Source organism: Metarhizium robertsii (genome assembly GCF_000187425.2).
Source record: "Metarhizium robertsii ARSEF 23 chromosome Unknown MAA_Scf_8, whole genome shotgun sequence".
Classification (NCBI taxonomy): Eukaryota; Fungi; Ascomycota; class Sordariomycetes; order Hypocreales; family Clavicipitaceae; genus Metarhizium; species Metarhizium robertsii.
The window spans coordinates 628,295-647,890 of NW_011942226.1; the positions used below are offsets into that span (position 1 = coordinate 628,295).

The 19,596-nt window shown below is 49.8% G+C and overlaps 8 protein-coding genes across 8 annotated transcripts; 3 read left to right on the forward strand and 5 right to left on the reverse strand.

Annotated features, from left to right (window-relative positions):
* Positions 1–3: 3 nt before the first annotated feature.
* MAA_00983 (Glycoside hydrolase, chitinase active site protein) lies at positions 4–1,444 on the reverse strand (the record flags this gene model as incomplete). Its single annotated transcript, XM_007818981.1, has 3 exons — positions 4–913; positions 967–1,085; positions 1,319–1,444. The coding sequence occupies 3 exons, from the start codon at positions 1,442–1,444 to the stop codon at positions 4–6; spliced, it is 1,155 nt and encodes a 384-aa protein (XP_007817172.1).
* A 2,607-nt stretch (positions 1,445–4,051) lies between these two features.
* On the reverse strand, positions 4,052–4,945 carry MAA_00984 (uncharacterized protein; the record flags this gene model as incomplete). Its single annotated transcript, XM_007818982.1, has 2 exons — positions 4,052–4,651; positions 4,712–4,945. 2 exons carry the CDS (start codon positions 4,943–4,945, stop codon positions 4,052–4,054), a joined length of 834 nt encoding a protein of 277 aa, XP_007817173.1.
* A 366-nt stretch (positions 4,946–5,311) lies between these two features.
* Positions 5,312–6,559, forward strand: MAA_00985 (putative protein family UPF0261; the record flags this gene model as incomplete). The annotated part of the gene is made up of 1 exon (XM_007818983.1): positions 5,312–6,559. One exon carries the CDS (start codon positions 5,312–5,314, stop codon positions 6,557–6,559), a length of 1,248 nt encoding a protein of 415 aa, XP_007817174.1.
* Positions 6,560–7,585: 1,026 nt separating this feature from the next.
* Positions 7,586–8,986, reverse strand: MAA_00986 (peptidase S1 and S6, chymotrypsin/Hap; the record flags this gene model as incomplete). Its single annotated transcript, XM_007818984.1, has 1 exon — positions 7,586–8,986. The coding sequence occupies one exon, from the start codon at positions 8,984–8,986 to the stop codon at positions 7,586–7,588; it is 1,401 nt and encodes a 466-aa protein (XP_007817175.1).
* Positions 8,987–11,281: 2,295 nt separating this feature from the next.
* Positions 11,282–12,904, reverse strand: MAA_00987 (C6 transcription factor; the record flags this gene model as incomplete). Its single annotated transcript, XM_007818985.2, has 3 exons — positions 11,282–12,352; positions 12,409–12,645; positions 12,707–12,904. The coding sequence occupies 3 exons, from the start codon at positions 12,902–12,904 to the stop codon at positions 11,282–11,284; spliced, it is 1,506 nt and encodes a 501-aa protein (XP_007817176.2).
* A 296-nt stretch (positions 12,905–13,200) lies between these two features.
* MAA_00988 (NAD dependent epimerase/dehydratase family protein) lies at positions 13,201–14,277 on the forward strand (the record flags this gene model as incomplete). The annotated part of the gene is made up of 1 exon (XM_007818986.1): positions 13,201–14,277. One exon carries the CDS (start codon positions 13,201–13,203, stop codon positions 14,275–14,277), a length of 1,077 nt encoding a protein of 358 aa, XP_007817177.1.
* A 1,935-nt stretch (positions 14,278–16,212) lies between these two features.
* Positions 16,213–16,907, reverse strand: MAA_00989 (uncharacterized protein; the record flags this gene model as incomplete). Its single annotated transcript, XM_007818987.1, has 3 exons — positions 16,213–16,589; positions 16,645–16,704; positions 16,757–16,907. The coding sequence occupies 3 exons, from the start codon at positions 16,905–16,907 to the stop codon at positions 16,213–16,215; spliced, it is 588 nt and encodes a 195-aa protein (XP_007817178.1).
* An 837-nt stretch (positions 16,908–17,744) lies between these two features.
* On the forward strand, positions 17,745–19,499 carry MAA_00990 (Lcc4; the record flags this gene model as incomplete). Its single annotated transcript, XM_007818988.1, has 2 exons — positions 17,745–18,612; positions 18,694–19,499. 2 exons carry the CDS (start codon positions 17,745–17,747, stop codon positions 19,497–19,499), a joined length of 1,674 nt encoding a protein of 557 aa, XP_007817179.1.
* Between the last annotated feature and the right edge of the window lie 97 nt (positions 19,500–19,596).

The window sequence follows — 19,596 nt, forward strand, 5'->3', positions numbered from 1 at the left end:
ATACTATTGGCAAGAAGACCACCACTGTCCGCCGTAGACGCACTTATAAGGGGGCTGGCATTGCGTAGGTCCAGTGTAGCCTTCGCCACCGCACTGACCCCACTGAGGTACGAGAGTTCCTGTGGGAGCAGGACTGGTAGTAGATGACGTTGTCGTTGTTGTTGTTGTTGCTGTTGTGGTGGTGGTGGTAGTGGTGGTGGTGGCCCCGGGAGGGAGAGTGGTAGTAGGCCCGTTGGATATGTCGGAGACGATTTCGCCAAGGAACGCGCTATTAGAGTATAGTTGAGACATATCCCACATCATGGCACCACCAAAATTGCTATACTTTTGAGACCAGTTGATAGCAGCCTTGAGTTTAGAGCCGCTCGTGTAACCGCCGCCTGCGCCAGGAGCAGCTGGGACGCCAATGAGAAGCTTGATATTCTTGTTGGGGCTCGTCGTCTTGGCCCAGTTATCCCAAACATCAAAATTGAATGCATTTTGAGTGGTTGAGCCCTCCTGGAAGTTGGACACGCCGCACCAGTTGTTATAAAACTGAATCATGATAAAATCAAACGACACGGCATTAAGGGCCGCACCAACAGCGGCATCCGGGAAGACACATTGGGGAGCGGCGGTGAGGTAGAACTTTTTACCGCCTGCTGCATCCATGAGACTGCGAAGCTTCTGACCAAAGGCGGGCAAATTATTCGTGCTGGCTTCAAAGTCAAAGTCGAAGCCATCGACAACGGCGGATCCAAACGGCCTGTCAATCGCTTTGCCCGAGGGTACGGGGCCAAACATGTCCCAAACATTCTGAGCGGCTGCTTGGGCAGCGCTTACACTGCTCCATCCCCCTTGGCCATAGGTCGCGCCGCCAAGAGAGAGAATGATTGTTTTGCCATTGGTCGCCTGGCAAGACTTGATATCCGCTCTTCAAAGGGTAAGCGTACTGATACACGGGGCCGGAGCGTTTGTAGGACTTACTCAATCTGGGGACAGCTGAGGAGGTTGGAATTGCTGGGGAAGGCGGTGCAATTATCACCAGCGTTGGCAAAATTGGTGATGGGGGGACTGATGCCGTTCATAAAGGCGACGGGGATGACCTGCAGATGTAAGCATGTATCTGAATTTGTTCTCAATCGTAATCATCTCACGTCAATTTCGGTGTCTAGCGAAAGCAAAGTTAGCATTTGCTCCAAGTCAAGTAGCTCTGGGCTGGTGTTCTCACTAGAGCAGTAATAACTCAAGCGCTGTTGGGCAAGCGGACCACTGCCTTGATTGTAGGAATTTTGGCCTAGTTACAGGTTAGAGGTAGCCAGGTATAAATTGATCAGACGTCGAAACACTTGCCCCAGTAAACGGCCACATTCTTGCCCGATCCAGAGTTGAAACCAGCGAGGGTTGCTGGCAATATGGCCAGTATGCTGGCGATAGACGGCCACGTGTGGACGGGAAACGTCATGGTCGAGATTTGCTTTCGCTTTATCCGTTTTGTACAATCCAGAACAGTTAAAAAGCAGAACAAGGTATTGAAGCCGTCCAAGACCACTGGGTAACGGAGTAAAGAAGAGAGAACAGGATCGGCTAGTTTGACCGCTCCCCTTCTCATTGATGAAGGGTGAAGAGACGCACCTATATATCTTGACCGAAGACTTGCGAATGACCAAGATGGTACATGTCCTTTGATGGATTAGAAGCCACTTATCCACTTTGGGAATCACGATATTCTGGGAAGGTGTATGTGACGTTGGACGCTTCCATGAGGATATCCATCTGGTCGCATACACCAGGTGATGGTGCCACGTGAGGACTGCTGTTGGTCAAGGCAAGCAATGTTACTTGCTGCCTCCCAATGCACATGGTGGTGAGCGCGGCTCCGGCATAACCATGCGATTGACGCCGTGCGTAGGATTGTGCATTTGGGGGTACCATGTTTTAGATGGAATGTGTAATGTGTATTGACCCGTCAAGTCGGCTGGTCGTTCACGCGACAGACTACGTTGTGCCGGGACGGCAATCCTTGTTGGCAACAATGGTCAACTCTGGCAGTCCATGGTCGATTGGTTTGCTGCTTTACCCAAATTCGTCGACACATGAAAAATCCATGTGTTGAGCAACAGAGGCCAGAAAGAGGCAGCACAAGGCTGTAGGAAGAACCGAGGCCGAGTAAGAGCTTCCAGATGTCATGTTGATTGACTCCACACGTTTGGTCACTTGGTATTCATCCAGCTGAGAATGACCAGCCACGCGACGGCGCGAGCATGACGCTGCAGTACGTACACTGCTACTCCCCGGTAGGGTTTTGGCGCAGGCATTCCACAATGTAAAAATAACTCGAAACTTGACTGACTATGAAGCATAACATGCACGTTGGCGGGAGCGAGAAAAGAATAAAACCTGCGGCGCCGTGTCTGGAGATGGTTGAGACATGCGCACTAGTTTGGATCAATATACTATGACTGCGCCCGCCTCGCTGTAAACAAACAACACGCAGCTTTGCTCGCCCCATGTCGCGTGCGCGCCTGGCATAATGGACCGAGGGAAGAGACGCAAAGAAGGGTCAACTGGTGCCTCCTCTTCCATGTGCCTCGTCCTGCATCGTGGCTTGCACCAACGCGCAAGCAACACATGACTGATATGGGCAGAATTTACTTGCATTGCACAACAAGGTCGCACCAATTCCCACAACATGATTTGTGCAACGTGGGCAAATACCCCTTATCAGGCATCATGTTGACCCGCCCATCCTGCCTCTTCCTTCTCCCCGGGAGTTGTCCAATAGGCGATTGTGAGACTTGACGGATTTCAACACCCATGACGGCAGACAATGGCTGTGTGTCCACGGCCGAATGCTACCGTAACTGCTGCCCACAAGCTCCATTGCGTCCCCAAGCAGGACATGGAATTTCGTACCAGATTGACCCCAAATTCAACCCCAAACTCCCCCACACTGCCGGGCGCAGCCATGGTCCGTTCCATTGGGACTCGACTCGACATCCCCTGTCCTCTCACGGCAATGGCGGGGAGTCCGGGGACAAGCGTAACACATGGCTTGTATCGACTACGCCTTCAAAGGACCAGACCAGACTCGTTCCTGACATGGAATAACTCCGCAAGCCCTTTCGGATGGTCCCACCACTCTTTTCCAGCGCCACCTGCTTACTTGGGAAGGTTGATAGAACGAGGTTCTCCTAATTCGGCTTTGCATCTTTCTCCTATTGCCCTGTTGGTAACGTTACTTCTTGTTCTTGAAACTTGTCACGGTTAAACGCTTTCTCCCTGTAGCAAGGACAAGTTCCCACATGCCGTAATAATACCAGCAATCCGGCGTGTCCCCCGGACCCACGTAGTCGGCGTTTTTATTGCCCAGTCTAGTTTGCAAATTGGCATATATAGTCCTAAAGGGACGTTGAAGGTAAGGCAAGGGACATCTGGAAGAATTTGCGTCATCGTAGACAACGTGTTGGGTTTAGACTGGGCGCATGGTTCCTGGTATTATTCCAGCGTGTAAATGTGCATTTTTCAGGTCAAAGATGAATATTTCACGCCTTGCAAGATATTGCATATCATGTCATCTTTAGCGAGCCGTAGTTGTAACGAAATTGCGAAGTCATTATGCCCCTCCTTCACTTGGACTGTATCTCAAAGACTTGAGCTGTGTAGAGAATCACGATTATGCCTAGGGGGAAGAAATATGTGCTGTCAAGTCTACAACTTGAGAGAAAAGTTAAGACGATTTGGATATCTTGGTTTACATACTTTTGAGGGTGGGTGAGGGAGATGACGTTCTTGACACGGTTCCTTGGGAGACTAGGCGCAGATCTATCAGATATAAATGCTGAAAAGTAAACTTTTCGTGTTATTCCTTCTCCATTCCCGGTTGGTAAACACCTCCATTGCCCTGAGTGTAGACGCGACCAAATAAGCAAGTGCAGATTATCTGGATCTGCAGGTTGTACTGAATAGAGTCTCAGGGAAGAAAAGAAAAGAAGCAAGATAGCTCTTTACAACCAACTTGATTCCCTATTTTTCCCCAGAAGCACGCGCGAGGCAGCACAGGTAGGCCACCCTACGTCCGAATCTTCTTGAAATCCCTCGTGATATCCGCAATAGCCGTCTCAACCGGCAATCTCTCCATTGAGCTTGCGCCGTAGAAGCCATGAATCCCTGTGGTACGGCTCAAAACATACTGCGCGTCGTCTGGACTAGCAATTGGTCCTCCATGACACAAGACTATAACGTCAGGGTTAATAGCAACGGCCGCATCACGAATCTCCTGAATCAGAGTTACGCATTCATCCATGGTCTTGCCCGAGGTGGCGCCGATTGAGCCACTCGTTGTCAAGCCCATGTGGGCGACCAACACATCGGCTCCCGCGCGAGTCATCTTTTCACTTTCTCGCGGGTTGAAGACGTAAGGAGTCGTAAGCAGGCCCATTTTGTGAGCCATGGCAATCATGTCGACTTCCAGGTCGTACGACATGCCCGTCTCCTCCAGATTGGCGCGAAACTGGCCGTCGATGAGTCCCACGGTGGGAAAATTCTGGACACCTGAAAAGCCCATGTCGTGCAACTGTTTTAAAAAGAAGGTCATGTTTCTCAGCGGGTCTGTACCACAAACACCGGCGATGACGGGGGTAGATTTGACGATTGGCAGCACTTCATTGGCCTAGTGTTTGTTCTGTTAGAAACGGACAGTTTCCGGGGAGCCTCAAGACTTGCGTCTTACCATGTCGAGGACGACGTCGTTTGCATTTCCGTACGGCATGAGGCCGGCCAAGGATCCCCGACCAGCCATTCTGAAACGGCCGCTATTGTATATAATGATCAAGTCGCCGCCTCCTTCTTCGATGAACTTTGCTGAGAGTCCAATGCCGGCTCCCGCGCCTACTATGGGCTTGCCTTGCTGTATTTGTGACCGAAGACGGGCCAGGATTTCCCTTCTGCTTGTGGGTGGCGGCATTTTGACGGTGTGAGATTACACCAGACGAACTGGCTTGGTGAATTTGCGTGCGGTGTGTCGGCTATTTCAGCAGGAAGAATCGGTTGAATGAATATATAAAATTGAAGCTCCAAATGAGTCCTCTGCTCTTGAGATGCCTCCAGCTCGCCATGATGTATCCATGTCGACACATTGACAACTCGTGGGCAGATCGGATGCGCCGGTCCCCCGCATTTTGTGGGGCAGTTGCGATTGATGATGTCTGTTTGAAGCTCTTTGCCAAATTGCCACAATGAGAGTTGATGCGACTGCGTGTGAGAGCCACCGAGTTGCCCACGAGCAAAGCCAACATTTCGGAGAATAAAACCGACGGCTTCAACCAGCAGGATGGCGGCGACCGTTGCCATTGTCGGGACTTGTGACACCAAGTTGGCCGAGCTGCTGTTTCTTCGCGACGAGATTGGTAAATATCCCCAGGTCAAGACCCTCCTGATAGACGTCGGTCGCAAGCCCGTCGCCCACGATGCCGTCGACGTCTGCGTATCGGACATGCTGCTCAAGGACGCGGGAGGGGCCGCGGACACTGAGCGAACACGCGGGCAGTTTATTGAAACGGTATCCGACTGCACAACCAAGTTGATACAGGACATGTTCACCAAGGGCTCCATCGATGGCGTCATCTCGGCAGGAGGATCTGGCGGCACGGCCTTGGCTTCGGCCGTGATGCGCCAAGCGCTTCCCATCGGATTCCCCAAGCTCATCGTGTCGACGATTGCCAGTGGCGATACGGGTCCCATCATCGGCGAGACCGACATCACCTTGATGTACTCTGTCGTCGATGTTGCCGGTCTGAATCAAGTACTCCGCGACATTTTGGCCAACGCCGCCGCCGCCATCGCTGGAGCCGCGTCTTCGTACTCGATGCGAAGAGAGCAGCGACCACGGGAATCGCCCGCCAAGAAGCGAGTCGCCATCACCATGTTTGGGGTCACGACACCCGGGGTAGATGCCATAAGAAGGTTTTTGGAATCCCGCTTTCCGATTGAAACGTACGTCTTTCACGCGACGGGCCACGGGGGGAGGGCCATGGAGCGCCTCATTCGCAATGGCCAAATAGATGCTGTGATCGATCTCACAACTACCGAGATTTGCGATTTCATAATGGGGGGGCAAATGTCTGCTGGGGACGAGAGACTCGACGCCGCTATAGAAGCGGGAATTCCCAACATCGTATCACTCGGCGCCTTGGACATGGCCAACTTTGGCCCAAAGGCCTCGGTGCCGGCCAAATACCAGCATCGAAGGCAGGTAGAGCACAACCCCATAGTGACATTGGTTCGATCATCCGAGAGCGACTGCAAGTCCATTGCAGAGTTTATTTGCAACAAGTTGAAAGCGTCAAAAAACACCGCCTTGACCCAGGTTTGGATTCCTAAAGGTGGTGTGAGCATGCTGGCTGTTCCCGGCGGCCCCTTTTACGATGAAGCCGCCGACGCTGCCCTGTTTGACACAATCAAGGCCAATTTAGCACAGACGGGAATCAAGGTGGTGGAAGAGCCGGGACATGTTAATGATTTGCAATTTGCGACACATGTGGCCGAGGCTCTCGTAGAGATGATGCAATTAGCTCATTAAAATCGGTGCTATGCTTCGATTGTCCAAGGATTCATGACGATACGTTAATGCTTAGGGAACCCAAAATGTAGGAAAATACTTTTTCTTTATTGAAATGTAGGGTTCGTGGCTACCTACTCTTGTGGCCGGAGCATCTTACAACCACGCGTCTGGTCGAATGTTGCTGCTGCTACCACAGATGCGCAAACATACGGAGGAATAAAATACAGCACTCATTATGCTACCTTGGGCGTACAGTTGTTGAGTTATCAACAACAATTCGGGCAGTGGAAAGTTGCATATAAAATGGTCGAGTCAAATTGGTGATTTTTATCATGGATGAAGGTCTGAGAAGGATGACCTGAAAATCCGGGAAATTGGCCCTTTTATACCCTGACCGAGCCTCTGGGGACCCCTGTGATAACCCTCGTCCTAGCCCTAATCTGGAACCTTGGAAAAAGCAAATATCACGACCTTCAGGCCTCCCGGACCTCCCAACCCCTCAATGAAAGCCTCACGAATATTCAGATTTAGCCTCTTTGACTCAACAACAGTATTGTCGTGTACAGATCCCGATTTAGTTTTAAAGTCTGCACCCATGGTTGAGCATGAGTCCACAACATGATGAAAATCCTCTTCCCTTGTGTAACCATCGTCAGGCTCAAGGTACGGGCCATGCCTTGATGGCAACGTGCCCTCCGCGTAACAGCCAAGTCGTCAGGTTCATAAGTCGTAATCAGCCATTTGCATTCTACTTTGGCCGTTCCGTTCGTCTTTCAGCTAACCAATCACTAGTCTTCCAAAGCATTCACTAATGTAACAGCTTGAATTAATTTATCAAGCTAAAGCGAACTCGCAATCTAGCTTCGGGCCCGTGATATCCCGCTATAGTATAACCACGGCCATATCAATGGCCCCCCTCGGAAATATCTGTTGCTCATCTCGTCGACTATGGCTTTCATCAAGTCCCATTTGATCTCGTTTGCTCCCGCGTGCCGTTACAACAAGCTAACCTTAAACATGGCCACAAAGACCCGCAAGTTAAGTTCATTGCCGGATGACCCGCATCGACTTTGGCCGCGAAAAGTCCAAATCTTCCCCATTCAGGGCCCTCACCTTGGTCAAGTCCCAGTTCTGAACGAATCCGGTAAACGTTCCGAGGCGGTCCTGCGGGAGGTTATCAGAGTCCGATAGTATGACTGCGGTTCCCGGCGCGGCTTCAACCTGCACGTCATGCGCGTAGATCCAGGACGGCAGCGAGCCCTCCGACTGCTGCTCGGGAGGCAAGCAATAGCTTGCGCTGGTTGTCAGGCTCGTGATGCAGCCGACTGGGGTTGTATCCTTCACCACGCGCATCGAGTGCGGCCGCGAGAAGTCGAGGTGCTTCCCGTTGGCTGCCTTGACCGACTTGAGCCTTTCGTTTTCGACTGTCCCGACAAAAGTTGCGATTCGGTTATACGAAAGATTGTCAAAGTCTGATAGCATCACTGCGGTGCCTGGCGCAGCATCCACGTAGATTTCATGCTCGTATATCCACCATGGCAGAGAATGCTCGGGCGTCGTGCCGGCAGACATGCAATACCGCGCTTTTGTATGCAGACTAACAATGCAACCTTGGGGCTTCTCGGCTGACAAGATTCGCGCCTCCGGGTAGATGGACTTGATCCAGGCGGCATATTTTGACACGCGCGCGCCAGTCGCTTCGGTTGGGCGGCCACCGTTGGTTGTCGCGATAATCACTGGCTTGCCCTCGCGGATCTGCCACCAAGCAGAACCACTGTCGCCCGGGGCCGTCCGCGCCCAGAATGGCGATGGCCCTACGGGCTTGTAGCTCGCTGCGATTCCATGTTCGAGTTCGAAAATGCTGTCGATGCGGCTGCGCCCGTACAGCCGCCGCTCGCCCTGCGATGGTCCGTACGCGCCTTTGCCGTTCAAGCCGACGCCCCAGCTTCCGTAACCAACAAAGATGACATCTCTGCCTTTCTCGTCTAGCGCGTCGTTGAGGATTGGCCGCTCTAACGACCTGCCGTCCTTGTCGACCATCGGGTTGCGAGTGGGCAACTTGAGGATGGCGATGTCGGTAGAAGCACCCCCCATACCCTTTGGCTTTTTGACCCGTTGCCGTGGTACGTACACGGTACCTTTGCCTGATGCAATGACTTGCCCTCCAGGTGCGGTAAAGGTCTTGCTTATGGCCGTTTCGGTGCCTTGATACGCGACGCAGTGTGCCGCAGTAAGTACATAAGTCCAATCGTCTTTCTCGCCAAGCCATGTTGCGGTGCAGCCACTTATGCGGCCAACGACAAGCCAGGGTGTTTCGTAGCTAGAGGCACGTAACTCTTCATTGTGCGTCTTGATACTAATCGCCACGTTGTTGACATCGCCGCCATGTCGCTCAAAGGTCGCCTTGTCAATGACAAGAGGGCGAGCGAATGACCACGCCGCCATCGTGGCCATGCTAAGGCACCAAATTATGGCCTTCATTTTTGGAAAAAAAAAAAAAGAAAGAAAAAAGGAATTGATAAATGAGATGGAGATGTCACAAGTTGTATTGAACTGATATCTTGACCTAGGGGAACCGTGACTTTGTGTATATATATGTATTTCGATATATTTGCTGCCAATCTTCACAAGCTACGTATATAATAAAGTGACATATCACATTTGCGATAAAGTCTCAAGTCAAACGTAAGATAGTGACACAAAACCTCTTATTAGGATTGTATTCCCTGTCTAAACCTGACATGAAATGCTGTATAATGTCGAATAAATTGCATTTGATGCTTTTCTATTCCCTATAATAATCGCGTCTTATACTGCGGAAATACTTGTGGGGATTCAAGTATGTATAGGCTTTAGCCGCTGCTGGGGTAACAAGACATAAAGTACTTAAGCTTACGTACAAATGGACCTATAATACCAATAGTAAGACCTCTATACTCCGGGCAGGAACCTTTTCTTATCCGTCTAGCTAATCACTTGACTGCGTGGACCCTGGCCAGGCCGCCCTTTTCTCGTAGCCGAAGAGATATTGGAAATCCGCCTCGCGTGACGCGAGGTGCTCGCGGGTATAGCCAGTACTAGTATTAATATCAATAGCTTGGCATCGTGCCACGTTTATTTCGTAAGCCAAATTCTGTATTACGGAATCCATTCGCTTATAGATGACCCTGCTAAAATTGCTATATCTTGGCTAAATTATAGCCCATTCTGTTGGCATAGAGTATGCTTGGTTCGTGTCAATCATGCAAACTTCAGATGAAAAGAAAAATATACCAACCATCTTTCAATTATACGCGGACTATGTTGCTCCACGAACATCATGTCGCTACACGGGATGCGATATGTTGAACTAAAATGCGGGAAACATGCATTATTCTAACCTTGTGCAGATACATGTGCATAAGTACTTGCCTTGGCCTCAATACAACATCTACTAGTGTCATGTGCTAGCAATGCGTTAGAACCCGACGCGCTCAATAGTCTCACGGATAAGAGAAACGCTAGTAGATGCAGCTACCTCTTTTCTCTCGGGAGCTATCGATACGACAAACATAGGCAGTCTATATGCTTCTACACAGAATCCAACTGACTAATATTCGTTCAAGGCATGGAATTGAGCCAGAGTTACCGTATGCCCAGAAGGAAAAGTACATGTATTCTATCATGCGCTTGAAGCTGGCGCCAACTGTCCAAGTACGTGTTCGTGACTGTGCTATGTCAAGGCAAGAGCAAGACGTGCAGTCGATACGAACATAACTGCCCTATTTTTTTGTAGCTCCTCCGTATTCTGGCTAATGCAGAATTGATAGGACATCGTTTGTGCCGGATCCTATTGAACCCGTAGGTTTGAGGGTAATGGATATATCTTGCGTCACCCCAATCACCCGAGTGATTGTCTGTAAAGTAATCCCGTAAAGCGTATTCCAGTAGGTTTGGCGATACGCCTCATCTCAATGCTATACTCCTTCAGCTTTAGTAATCTCTAAGCACTTGTACGCCGCGATCATCTCTGTTTCACTTGTGACTTCCACATCGACTCGGGTGGCATATTGTGACTCCTCCCTTGTACCATATCACCAGCGGTATTGTGATTCTGGGTGTCCCTAACAAAGTGGTTGACTGGCACATGGCAAGAGGTGGGAGCAGCTTGTGATGATACTTCGGTGAGCAGGTTCCAATTCTGGCTTAACCACCATAATTGATTAGACTTTATGTCTAACTAACTAATATTACTATTAAAGTCCGGTGTGCCACTTTTCAGGCAAGGGCCGAATCCTTATGAAAGAGAAGTCCCGTCGCTCATGGAAAATATGGCCTAGGCCCCGTGTCAAGGTCCATATGTCGTCGATTTCTTATGCGTCATTGAGCTCAGCCCTCGTTTTGGCGACAAACATTTGAAAAACTCGGGGATCAGGGACCCCAAGATAAGTAAAAGCATGTAATGTCGAGACGACTTTGCACTGACTGACGATGGGTGAGTTGCCAGGGACAGTATACAGACGGTGCTAAGCACCATGGCTGCAGATCCATACAATTACCTAGAAATGGAGGCTGTGAGTAACGGCTTGCCATTGATTGAGCTACAATCCGATTGCTTAGCCGACGCGCTAGTAACAGCACTTGAGTGTACAGGAATCATCTCACGGCACTCAACATGGAACAGCCCCTACTGAAATTAGGTCAATGACACCCAGACAGGCAGCTATACAGTTTCTGTGAAGAGTCTCGAGGCTATGTGTACTACTCCATGTGCAGAGATACATCAAGCCCACGGCAGTCTAGCTCCTTGAGTATAAGCTCCTCCATGACGGAGCTTCTCACAGATGCCCACCAGCACCTTTTAGGCGCCAGCAATCTTCGTGCGGCGTGATAAAAGTGGAAAAGAAAGACGAGGGCCCGCGAATCTCCTGTCGCAATTAACCTAGCAAAGGGTCCGCAGCACAGAATCGGAAACCCATAGAACAATTGCTCAATATTCGCTTCGAGAGCCTTGGTGCTAGCATGTGCTGCCGAATCCGCCGTCGAGTTCAGAGACGCGCAGCACAAGAGAGGCGACATGCAGCGGATAACTCTTTCGAATGCGGAGCGATCCGATTGCGATGATGGTGCGACAGAAGTATCCAGATGGCTGGCACAGACATCCTTGGTGGTAATTCTTGTGACTGTATCTCTGAGAGATCTTAATTTCTGCTTTTCACCATGTCCCTGTGCTGTTGACGCTGATGCTGGCGGCAAGGAATTCCGACATGTAAGTTCAGATTGTAAACCAAGAAGAAGACGCCAAGCATAGAATGTAGCCCCAGAATGAACGGTTTCTGTAGTTTTGCAACTCAAGGTCTGGTAGTGAGGATCATCCCAGATTGTCATGAATGGCTCTACGAAGCGAGCTGGGTCCTCGCCGATTCTGACGAGGGCATCTTCAATATCGAGTCTTGGGTTCTGATATACAATCTCAGTAAAGACGCTTCCCTCGTCAATAAAGATGGGCATGGCTTGAAACCAAACCTGAAGAATACCAGAGCTGAGGAAGAATAACTGGTCCTGGACGAGATTCAAAGTATCCGAGCCGGCAGTTGTTCCGCCGTCCAAGAATCCCAGGTCGACCCACGACATGTAGTTTATGAGAAGGGCCGTTCCCATAAGCGCCTCGCAGTGGTCTTTGGTGAAGGGGCGAGATAGATTTTGGCGAAAGAGCCGTATCGCCTTGGCCATTAGTTGCATTGCTGCGTGAGAGTATTTGCTGCTCTGCGGACAAAGGGTTGCGAGGTGCATACCAGCAACACTTAGAATGGCAGACATGATGAAATCTTCCTGCGGCATATTAATATAGGGCCTGTTTCCGTGGGTAAGTGAGGACTCAGGCGTACATGAAAAGCTCGTTGCGTGACGACGGTCCAGACTTGAGGAAACGTAAGCGTCGACCGGGTTTCCTTATCCCAGTGATTGAATAGCTCGAGATGCAATAGACTAATCTGGGGGTTTGGGTCTATCTCAATGCCAGCCCTGGTCGCGGAGATGGCCGGGGAAATGTCACGTTGGTGCAAAGGCTGCACGCATTGGATATTCCGCTTGACACAGCTGGAGCATGGGAGACGTTCGTCACACTAGGTTCAATATTGTTAGATTGAAACAGGCAGCCGTTAGACGTACACTGTAGTAACGCACCTTGACTCTGCGACGCTTGCATGCCAGGCACCCACGCCGGCTTTTGCAATGGGCGCGCTTCTTGCGTGGCTGGTCTGGAACACCAATGGTCTGCAGTGTGGGAACTTGGCCCGCTTCCCAAGACACCAGTACGGTGTTGGCAAAAACGGTGGCCGCTGAGGTGTCGGGCATTGCATATACCTCGGGACTGAGGGACATGTGTGAGGATGCGGGTTTGCAGCCAGGTTGGAGGATGAGAAGGGAATTGAAGTCATTAAGTGGAGACAAGTTGTACCACCATGGCTAGGCTGACACTCATCAGCCCTCGTTTCCTAATCGGGAAAACGAACCAGTCTAATAAACCAGAAGGGACTGATACACCAGAGCGTCGGCGTCTGTGGACAATGTCCATCGTCTTGTCTATATAAAGCAGCATGTCCACCCCATCTCTCAGGTTCCTCATCTCTACACTTAGTTTCAAATCCTCTTATTCAAAACACATTTCAATACCTGCAATGACTTCAGTTCCGCCCGGAGGTCTCCTTCTCGTCACAGGCGCCAATGGCTATATTGCTAGCGTTGCTATCCAAGTTTTCTTGCAGCGCGGGTACCAGGTTCGTGGCACTGTTCGCTCCGTCGCATCAAACGTCTGGATGAAAACGTACTTTGGTCCCAAATTCGAACTTGTTGAGGTTGCGGACATTCATTCTCCAGGTGCCTTCGATGAGGCCCTGAAAGGGGTGGATGGCGTTGCTCACATGGCCATGAATATGGATATGAATCCAGAAAACCAAAGCATCATCGACCAAACTATCCAGTCCAACCTATTGTTGCTCGAGACAGCAGCAAAGGAACCTACGGTGAAGAGTGTTGTGATTACGTCGTCTCTTGCCGCATGCGCTGTTCCCAAAACTGGCGTGCCGTACAGAATCGACTCATCTACCTGGAATACCGAAGCCATGGAACAAACAGCCAAACCTTGGGATGGCAAGGGCAACCCCCGTTGGCACGGCATCATGCTCTACGGCGCCTCCAAGGCGCGCGGCGAGCAGGAATCCTTTGCATGGGTGCAGAAAAACAAGCCACCCTTCTCCTTCAATACGGTTGTGCCCAATGTAAACTTTGGCATAGCGATTTCGCCGGAAAACATGGGCTATCGCAGCACCTCGGCCGTGATCGATGCCGTCGTCAAGGGCTATCCTGCCGCGCCGTCAATTTTGCCACCGCAGTGGTACGTTGATGTCGAGGATACAGCACTGTTGCACCTAGGCGCGTTGACACTCGATGATGTGAATAACGAGCGTCTATTTGCATTTGCAGGGACATACTCATGGGTTCAGATTCTCGAAATCTTGCACAGGCAATTCCCCGGAAAGATTATGCTGAAGTCGGTCAATGAAGAGGCCGTGGATGCTGGCGACGTGGATAATAAGCGCAGTGTTCGGGTTCTACAGAGGATGGGCCAGAAGCATGGGTTTACTTCCTTGGAGAATACGCTGATTAAGGCTGTGAATACCATCGTCGAGCACAAGTCTAAGAATGTGCCCAAGACAAGGATAGATCTGTATTACGACTCTCTATCTGGTGAATAACTGACTCGGTGAAGGGAAGTTATTCCACTAACAGATGACAATATACATGAAAATATTACACTTGGTTCAAAATTCGGAAAAGAAGGTGTAAAAGGATCCCTACTTTAAATTTAGTAACATTGAAGCTTTACTATATTGCTCTCTGGCCTATAAAGATGTACTTACAGCCTTGGCAAACCACGTTATTCGGTATAGGGCCCTTGAAAGTCCCTCTAGCGTTGCTTCATGTATCAGACGCGGGAGAGGCTGGTGGGCTTACTGACTTGTCGAGGCTTGGCTGTCCGGCCAGCCAATCCCCCATGTCAGCTCCGTCGAATGGTTGGCAACCGCTTCTTGGCACTACTCGCTGCATAGTCCATTGCCTCATGTGCGCGGGAGTAATTCTATTCCCGTCCGTACCTGGCAAGCTAGTTGAAGAACAGACAGAAGGGGCAGGCGAATTGAGAGGGCTGGGTTCTTTTCCTGTCTCACGCCGTTGAACCTCGTTTTTTCTCACCGCTCCACTTCGCTGTACCTGGCAAACGTTGTTGGCAATTGGTGCACGTCTTTAAGAAATTTTTGTTCATTAGCACTAGAACTATGAATACTTCTCCGTGTTTTAATAAAAAAACGTACTCCGACATTGTTGCAGGTCGTAGTGGCCGAGTTTCCTCGTCGTCGGCATTGCTTTTGCTGGAACAGTTGCCCATTTTGTGAATACTGTCAATACGTTGGAAGTGAGAATAGGCAAGATATCAAATAGGTGAGAAAGTGTGATGAATTGTTTTCTTCAATTTTTTACACCTTGGGGCACTGGCGTGTCTTTTATGTCCCACTGCAATGCATCAAGCGTCCCTCCTCTTCGCGAGGCACAAAGGTGTCATGGGACCTAAAATCCAGAAAACAAATTACTCAAAGGGAAACAAAAGATAAGGCGCTGAAACAATTCCTAGGCGTGCATAGAGGTATTTGGTCAAAGAAATCATGACTTTCTAAGGGTTCGTCAACGGACGGTCAGAGAATTGCTTCGGAATGAGCGCATAATCTTTGTGCAGCAGGAGGCTTAAAAGGCTGCTCTTTAATCTGCAGCACATCTTGCATCATTGTATGACCAGGATTGTGCTCATTCACGCCCCTTGCAGCCCTTTGTTGCCAAAACAAAAGCCCTAGCCCATGATGCAGAAACCCATTGTATCAAAGATGTTTGAGCAGTGGTGTGGTGGTTCAATCACGAGACTACAAAGGGAGAAGTTTGTTTGATCAAATGTTTGTGGATGCAGACTCATGAAACACAACGAATATCACGGCAAAGGGCGCAGCTTACGAACATCCTTTCCTTACCCGTGTTTTTCTGCACAATGGTTTGTGTTGTGATAATTATTGGCCCGTGACGTGGCGTTGTTCGGTCGGACCAATTGGCCCCGGCCTGGACATATGTAACCACCCTGATTGGTTAGATTAATGTTGTTCTACTCCGGCGCCGCGAGCCGTGCACGTGAGCGGCCCGTAATAGGGGTCACCCAGGGTATCAACTCCAACTATAAAGGCCACAATGCCTGGTTGTACGTAGCTAATAGCTTTCTTTTTCTTAGAGCCTTTTGAATATAATACATTAAACCTGTTACTTGTAACACATTTCCCTTATGAGACCTACAGTTTGAGAAGAGAAACGGGAGCACAATACACCAATTTGATAAGCTAGATGTACGGGCTGGCATCTAGCTACGATCCCAAAGCCGCATCCCAACCCAACCCCAGCTACAACGTCAGGCCCAAGCCCCGACGAAGATGCTCATGACGAATTCGACTAGCAAATATACTAAAATGTATTTGTTGAAAACGCATTCCTTGGTCCAAACTTTCTCTCTTCCTCACATTCGAGTTGAGCGCCACGGCGTGCTCGTTGATAATAGCTCAGTCAATGCCGAATGGAGGTGTAGCGCACCAAAGTGCTCCCTAGTTTGGTGAGTTGGAAGGGGGGATTCTCTTCAATGTCAATGGCACTTGGTTGCTGTCCTCATCATCCGTCACGTTCCACTGCAGCAAATACACATCGTCTATAGCAGTTGGAACCGCAGCCCAAAGCGACTCCCATGTTCCATCTCCAGTCGTCAATAATATAACGTTTCCATAAAAACTAAAGCCCGAGGTAATTGCATTGGAGGTATCGTTTGCCGCTGTTACAAAACCCACTTGATTCGATGCCGAATCAGGTCCGGGAATGGCAAATTCGCGGCTCGACCACGTTGGAGGATCGGTGGAATTGACAGGACGAGTAGTATTAGGGGTCGCCACCCAAGATCCGCCATCACCCCCTGTATTAACAGGGGTAACTAGAATAATGTAAGCTACGGGCGTTTGTGTGAAACTGATAACGAGACAATGTACTTATAACCGGAGCAGCCTGTGACTGATTCGTGCTTTGGTAGTCTCCAACAAAGGCATTGCCTGTATTTCAAGTCAGTTGAAGCATATAGCACGAGGATTGGTTGCTATTTACCACCAGAGGAGAAAATTGAAAGCCCACCAATGCCAGGACCGTAGGCATACATCTGAAATGGCTCCGTAGAGCTCTGTCTGCTCATCAATTCCCCTTTTGTACTGCATAGAAACAAAAGGGTAATCGAGGCCAACAAATACGATGAGATCATGATGGAAAGAAACTTGATAATAACTTGTCTAGCAGAACTTATTGCCTGGGATGAATGAAGTGAACGCAATGGCTCCGGTCACCATTGCTTCTTCCAAGCAGATACTTATGATGCTTTTATATCCGAGCGCAAAGTCTGTTCGCTCAAGTAAGCGGCAATTTGAACCCAGCAGTGACGTGTCCACCATGTCTCATGCCGCTGACGCGGCGTGTCATCGCCCAGCACAGAGCCATGTCGTATTGTCAGCCGCTCCAAGCGCCGTTAGCCTAGCTTGGCATTCTGCTACCCCTTGAAAGTTTATTGTCATAGTAGCCGATCTATGCCGATTATAAATTTTCTATTGAAGCTACAAATAGCTTTCGGCCTTCGGTGAGTGGCTAATATGCACAACCGGACGCGTAATAAACAGGCAGACTATCCACCGGGATGTGGGCACCGAGATTGCATGTACAAAATTAACGCCATAATACTAATACTAGGTATGAAGGTTATTAGCTTGATAGCACATGAAGTGTGATTATGAATAGATGCACAGGTTCTGATCGTCACGTTATTACTGACTGGTTACGCGGCTTGGGCTTACGTGGCCCTAGACGAGCAAGGGGATGCTTCTCGGCAGTTATTGAGGTTTATGATAACAGAAATAAGGTTTTCCAAAGTGACAAACTATTGAATTTGTCGGTCATTTTTCGGTCTTGTATATGGACTAGCCTAGCCTCTAGGATACGTTACTGTAGATAGAAGCCGTATACCAAACCATTGTTTATGGCAAAGATAAATTTGCCTCTGGTCCCTCATCTTCCTACGCACTCAACATCTATATCACAATCTTTAACAATGATTCAATATTTGGTTATTTTGCTAGGAACGGCCGCCAAAGTCGTCACGGCGGCGGCTTGTGCCGGAAACAGCGCAGGCGACCGCATGCAGTGGTGTGACTACTCCGTGGCAACCGACTATTCCACCACTGTTGTTGATACTTCGGTCACCAGGGAGTACTGGCTAGAGTTGACAGATGTTGTTGTAGCTCCTGACGGCTTCTCTCGGCCTGCTATTGCTGTCAATGGCAGCATTCCCGGACCAACCCTGTTTGCTGATTGGGGGGACACTGTGGTTGTGCATGTTAGCAACTCTCTAACAACCTCCCTCAACGGTACAAGCATTCACTTTCATGGTATACGCCAAAATTATACCAATGAAAATGACGGAGTGGTATCCATTACCCAATGCCCTCTTGCCGTCAACCAATCAACCACGTACACTTGGAAGGCCACGCAGTACGGCACTTCTTGGTATCACTCACATATTGGCCTCCAGGCCTGGGAAGGAGTGTTTGGGGGCATCATCATTAATGGACCCGCCAGTTCAAACTACGATGAAGACCTCGGAATGGTCTTTCTAAACGACTGGGACCACCAAACGGTGGATGAATTGTACTCCGTGGCCCAAACGGCCGGACCACCCACGCTCGGCAACGGGCTGATCAACGGCACCAATGTCTACGGATCTGACGACAGCTCTTCCCAAACAGGGACTCGTTTCAATGTATCGTTTACCTCGGGACGGTCTTACCGCCTGAGACTCCTCAACGCGGCAATTGATACACACTGGAAATTTTCCATTGACAATCACACAATGACGGTGATTGCGGCAGATCTCGTACCAATTCAGCCCTTTACAGCCACGGTGTTGAATATCGGAATCGGTGAGTACTCCACAAGTTTGTTTGACTGTATACACCGGATATTCAAACAATAAAGTGGATACAAGGTAATTTACTTTATAGCCCAACGATACGATGTCATCGTGACGGCCGACCAAGCATCCATAGCCGACAACTTTTGGATGCGTGCAATTCCCCAGGCCGCCTGTTCCGACAACGACAGTTCCGACAACATCCGAGGTATCGTATACTACGGCGACAGTCCTGCAACGCCCACGACAACGGGATACAATTATACAGACGGCTGCGACGACGAAACAGCCAATCTGGCACCCTACGTCAGCAAGTCGGTGTCGGATGCAAATTGGAATGACCTCGAGGAGGCAACAGTAGGCACCAATAGTGCCGGACTGTTCAAGTGGTATCTCAACAGCACAACGATGCTCGTCGACTGGGCGAATCCGACGCTGCAGTCTGTGCTGAACGGCACAACAAGCTATGAGACTGACGATGCCGTCATACAGCTCAGCGACGCAGACCAGTGGGTATACCTCGTCATAGAGACTGCCATAGGAGTGCCTCACCCGATCCATCTACACGGACACGACTTTTTCGTCCTCGCCCAAGGGTCGGGCACGTACTCGTCGGACACTGTTGCTCTCAACACGGACAATCCTGCGCGGCGCGATACGGCAATGCTGCCCGCGTCGGGATATCTCGTGCTGGCGTGGCAGACGGACAATCCGGGAGTTTGGCTAATGCACTGTCACATTGGGTGGCACACTTCCGAGGGATTCGCGTTGCAGTTTATCGAGAGGCAAGGCGAAATCGCGGCCATTACAAACTCGACCGACGTGGATAATGTGTGCACAAATTGGAACGCGTATCAGAGAATCGCAAGTATAGAGCAAGAGGATTCGGGCGTCTAGCTGTAACACCACGTTCTATTTTCTTGTCTTGTTTTTTCACAAGGGTCCAAGTCGAGACTGATTGACCCTCATGGTACATGTTACACGGATGACACGT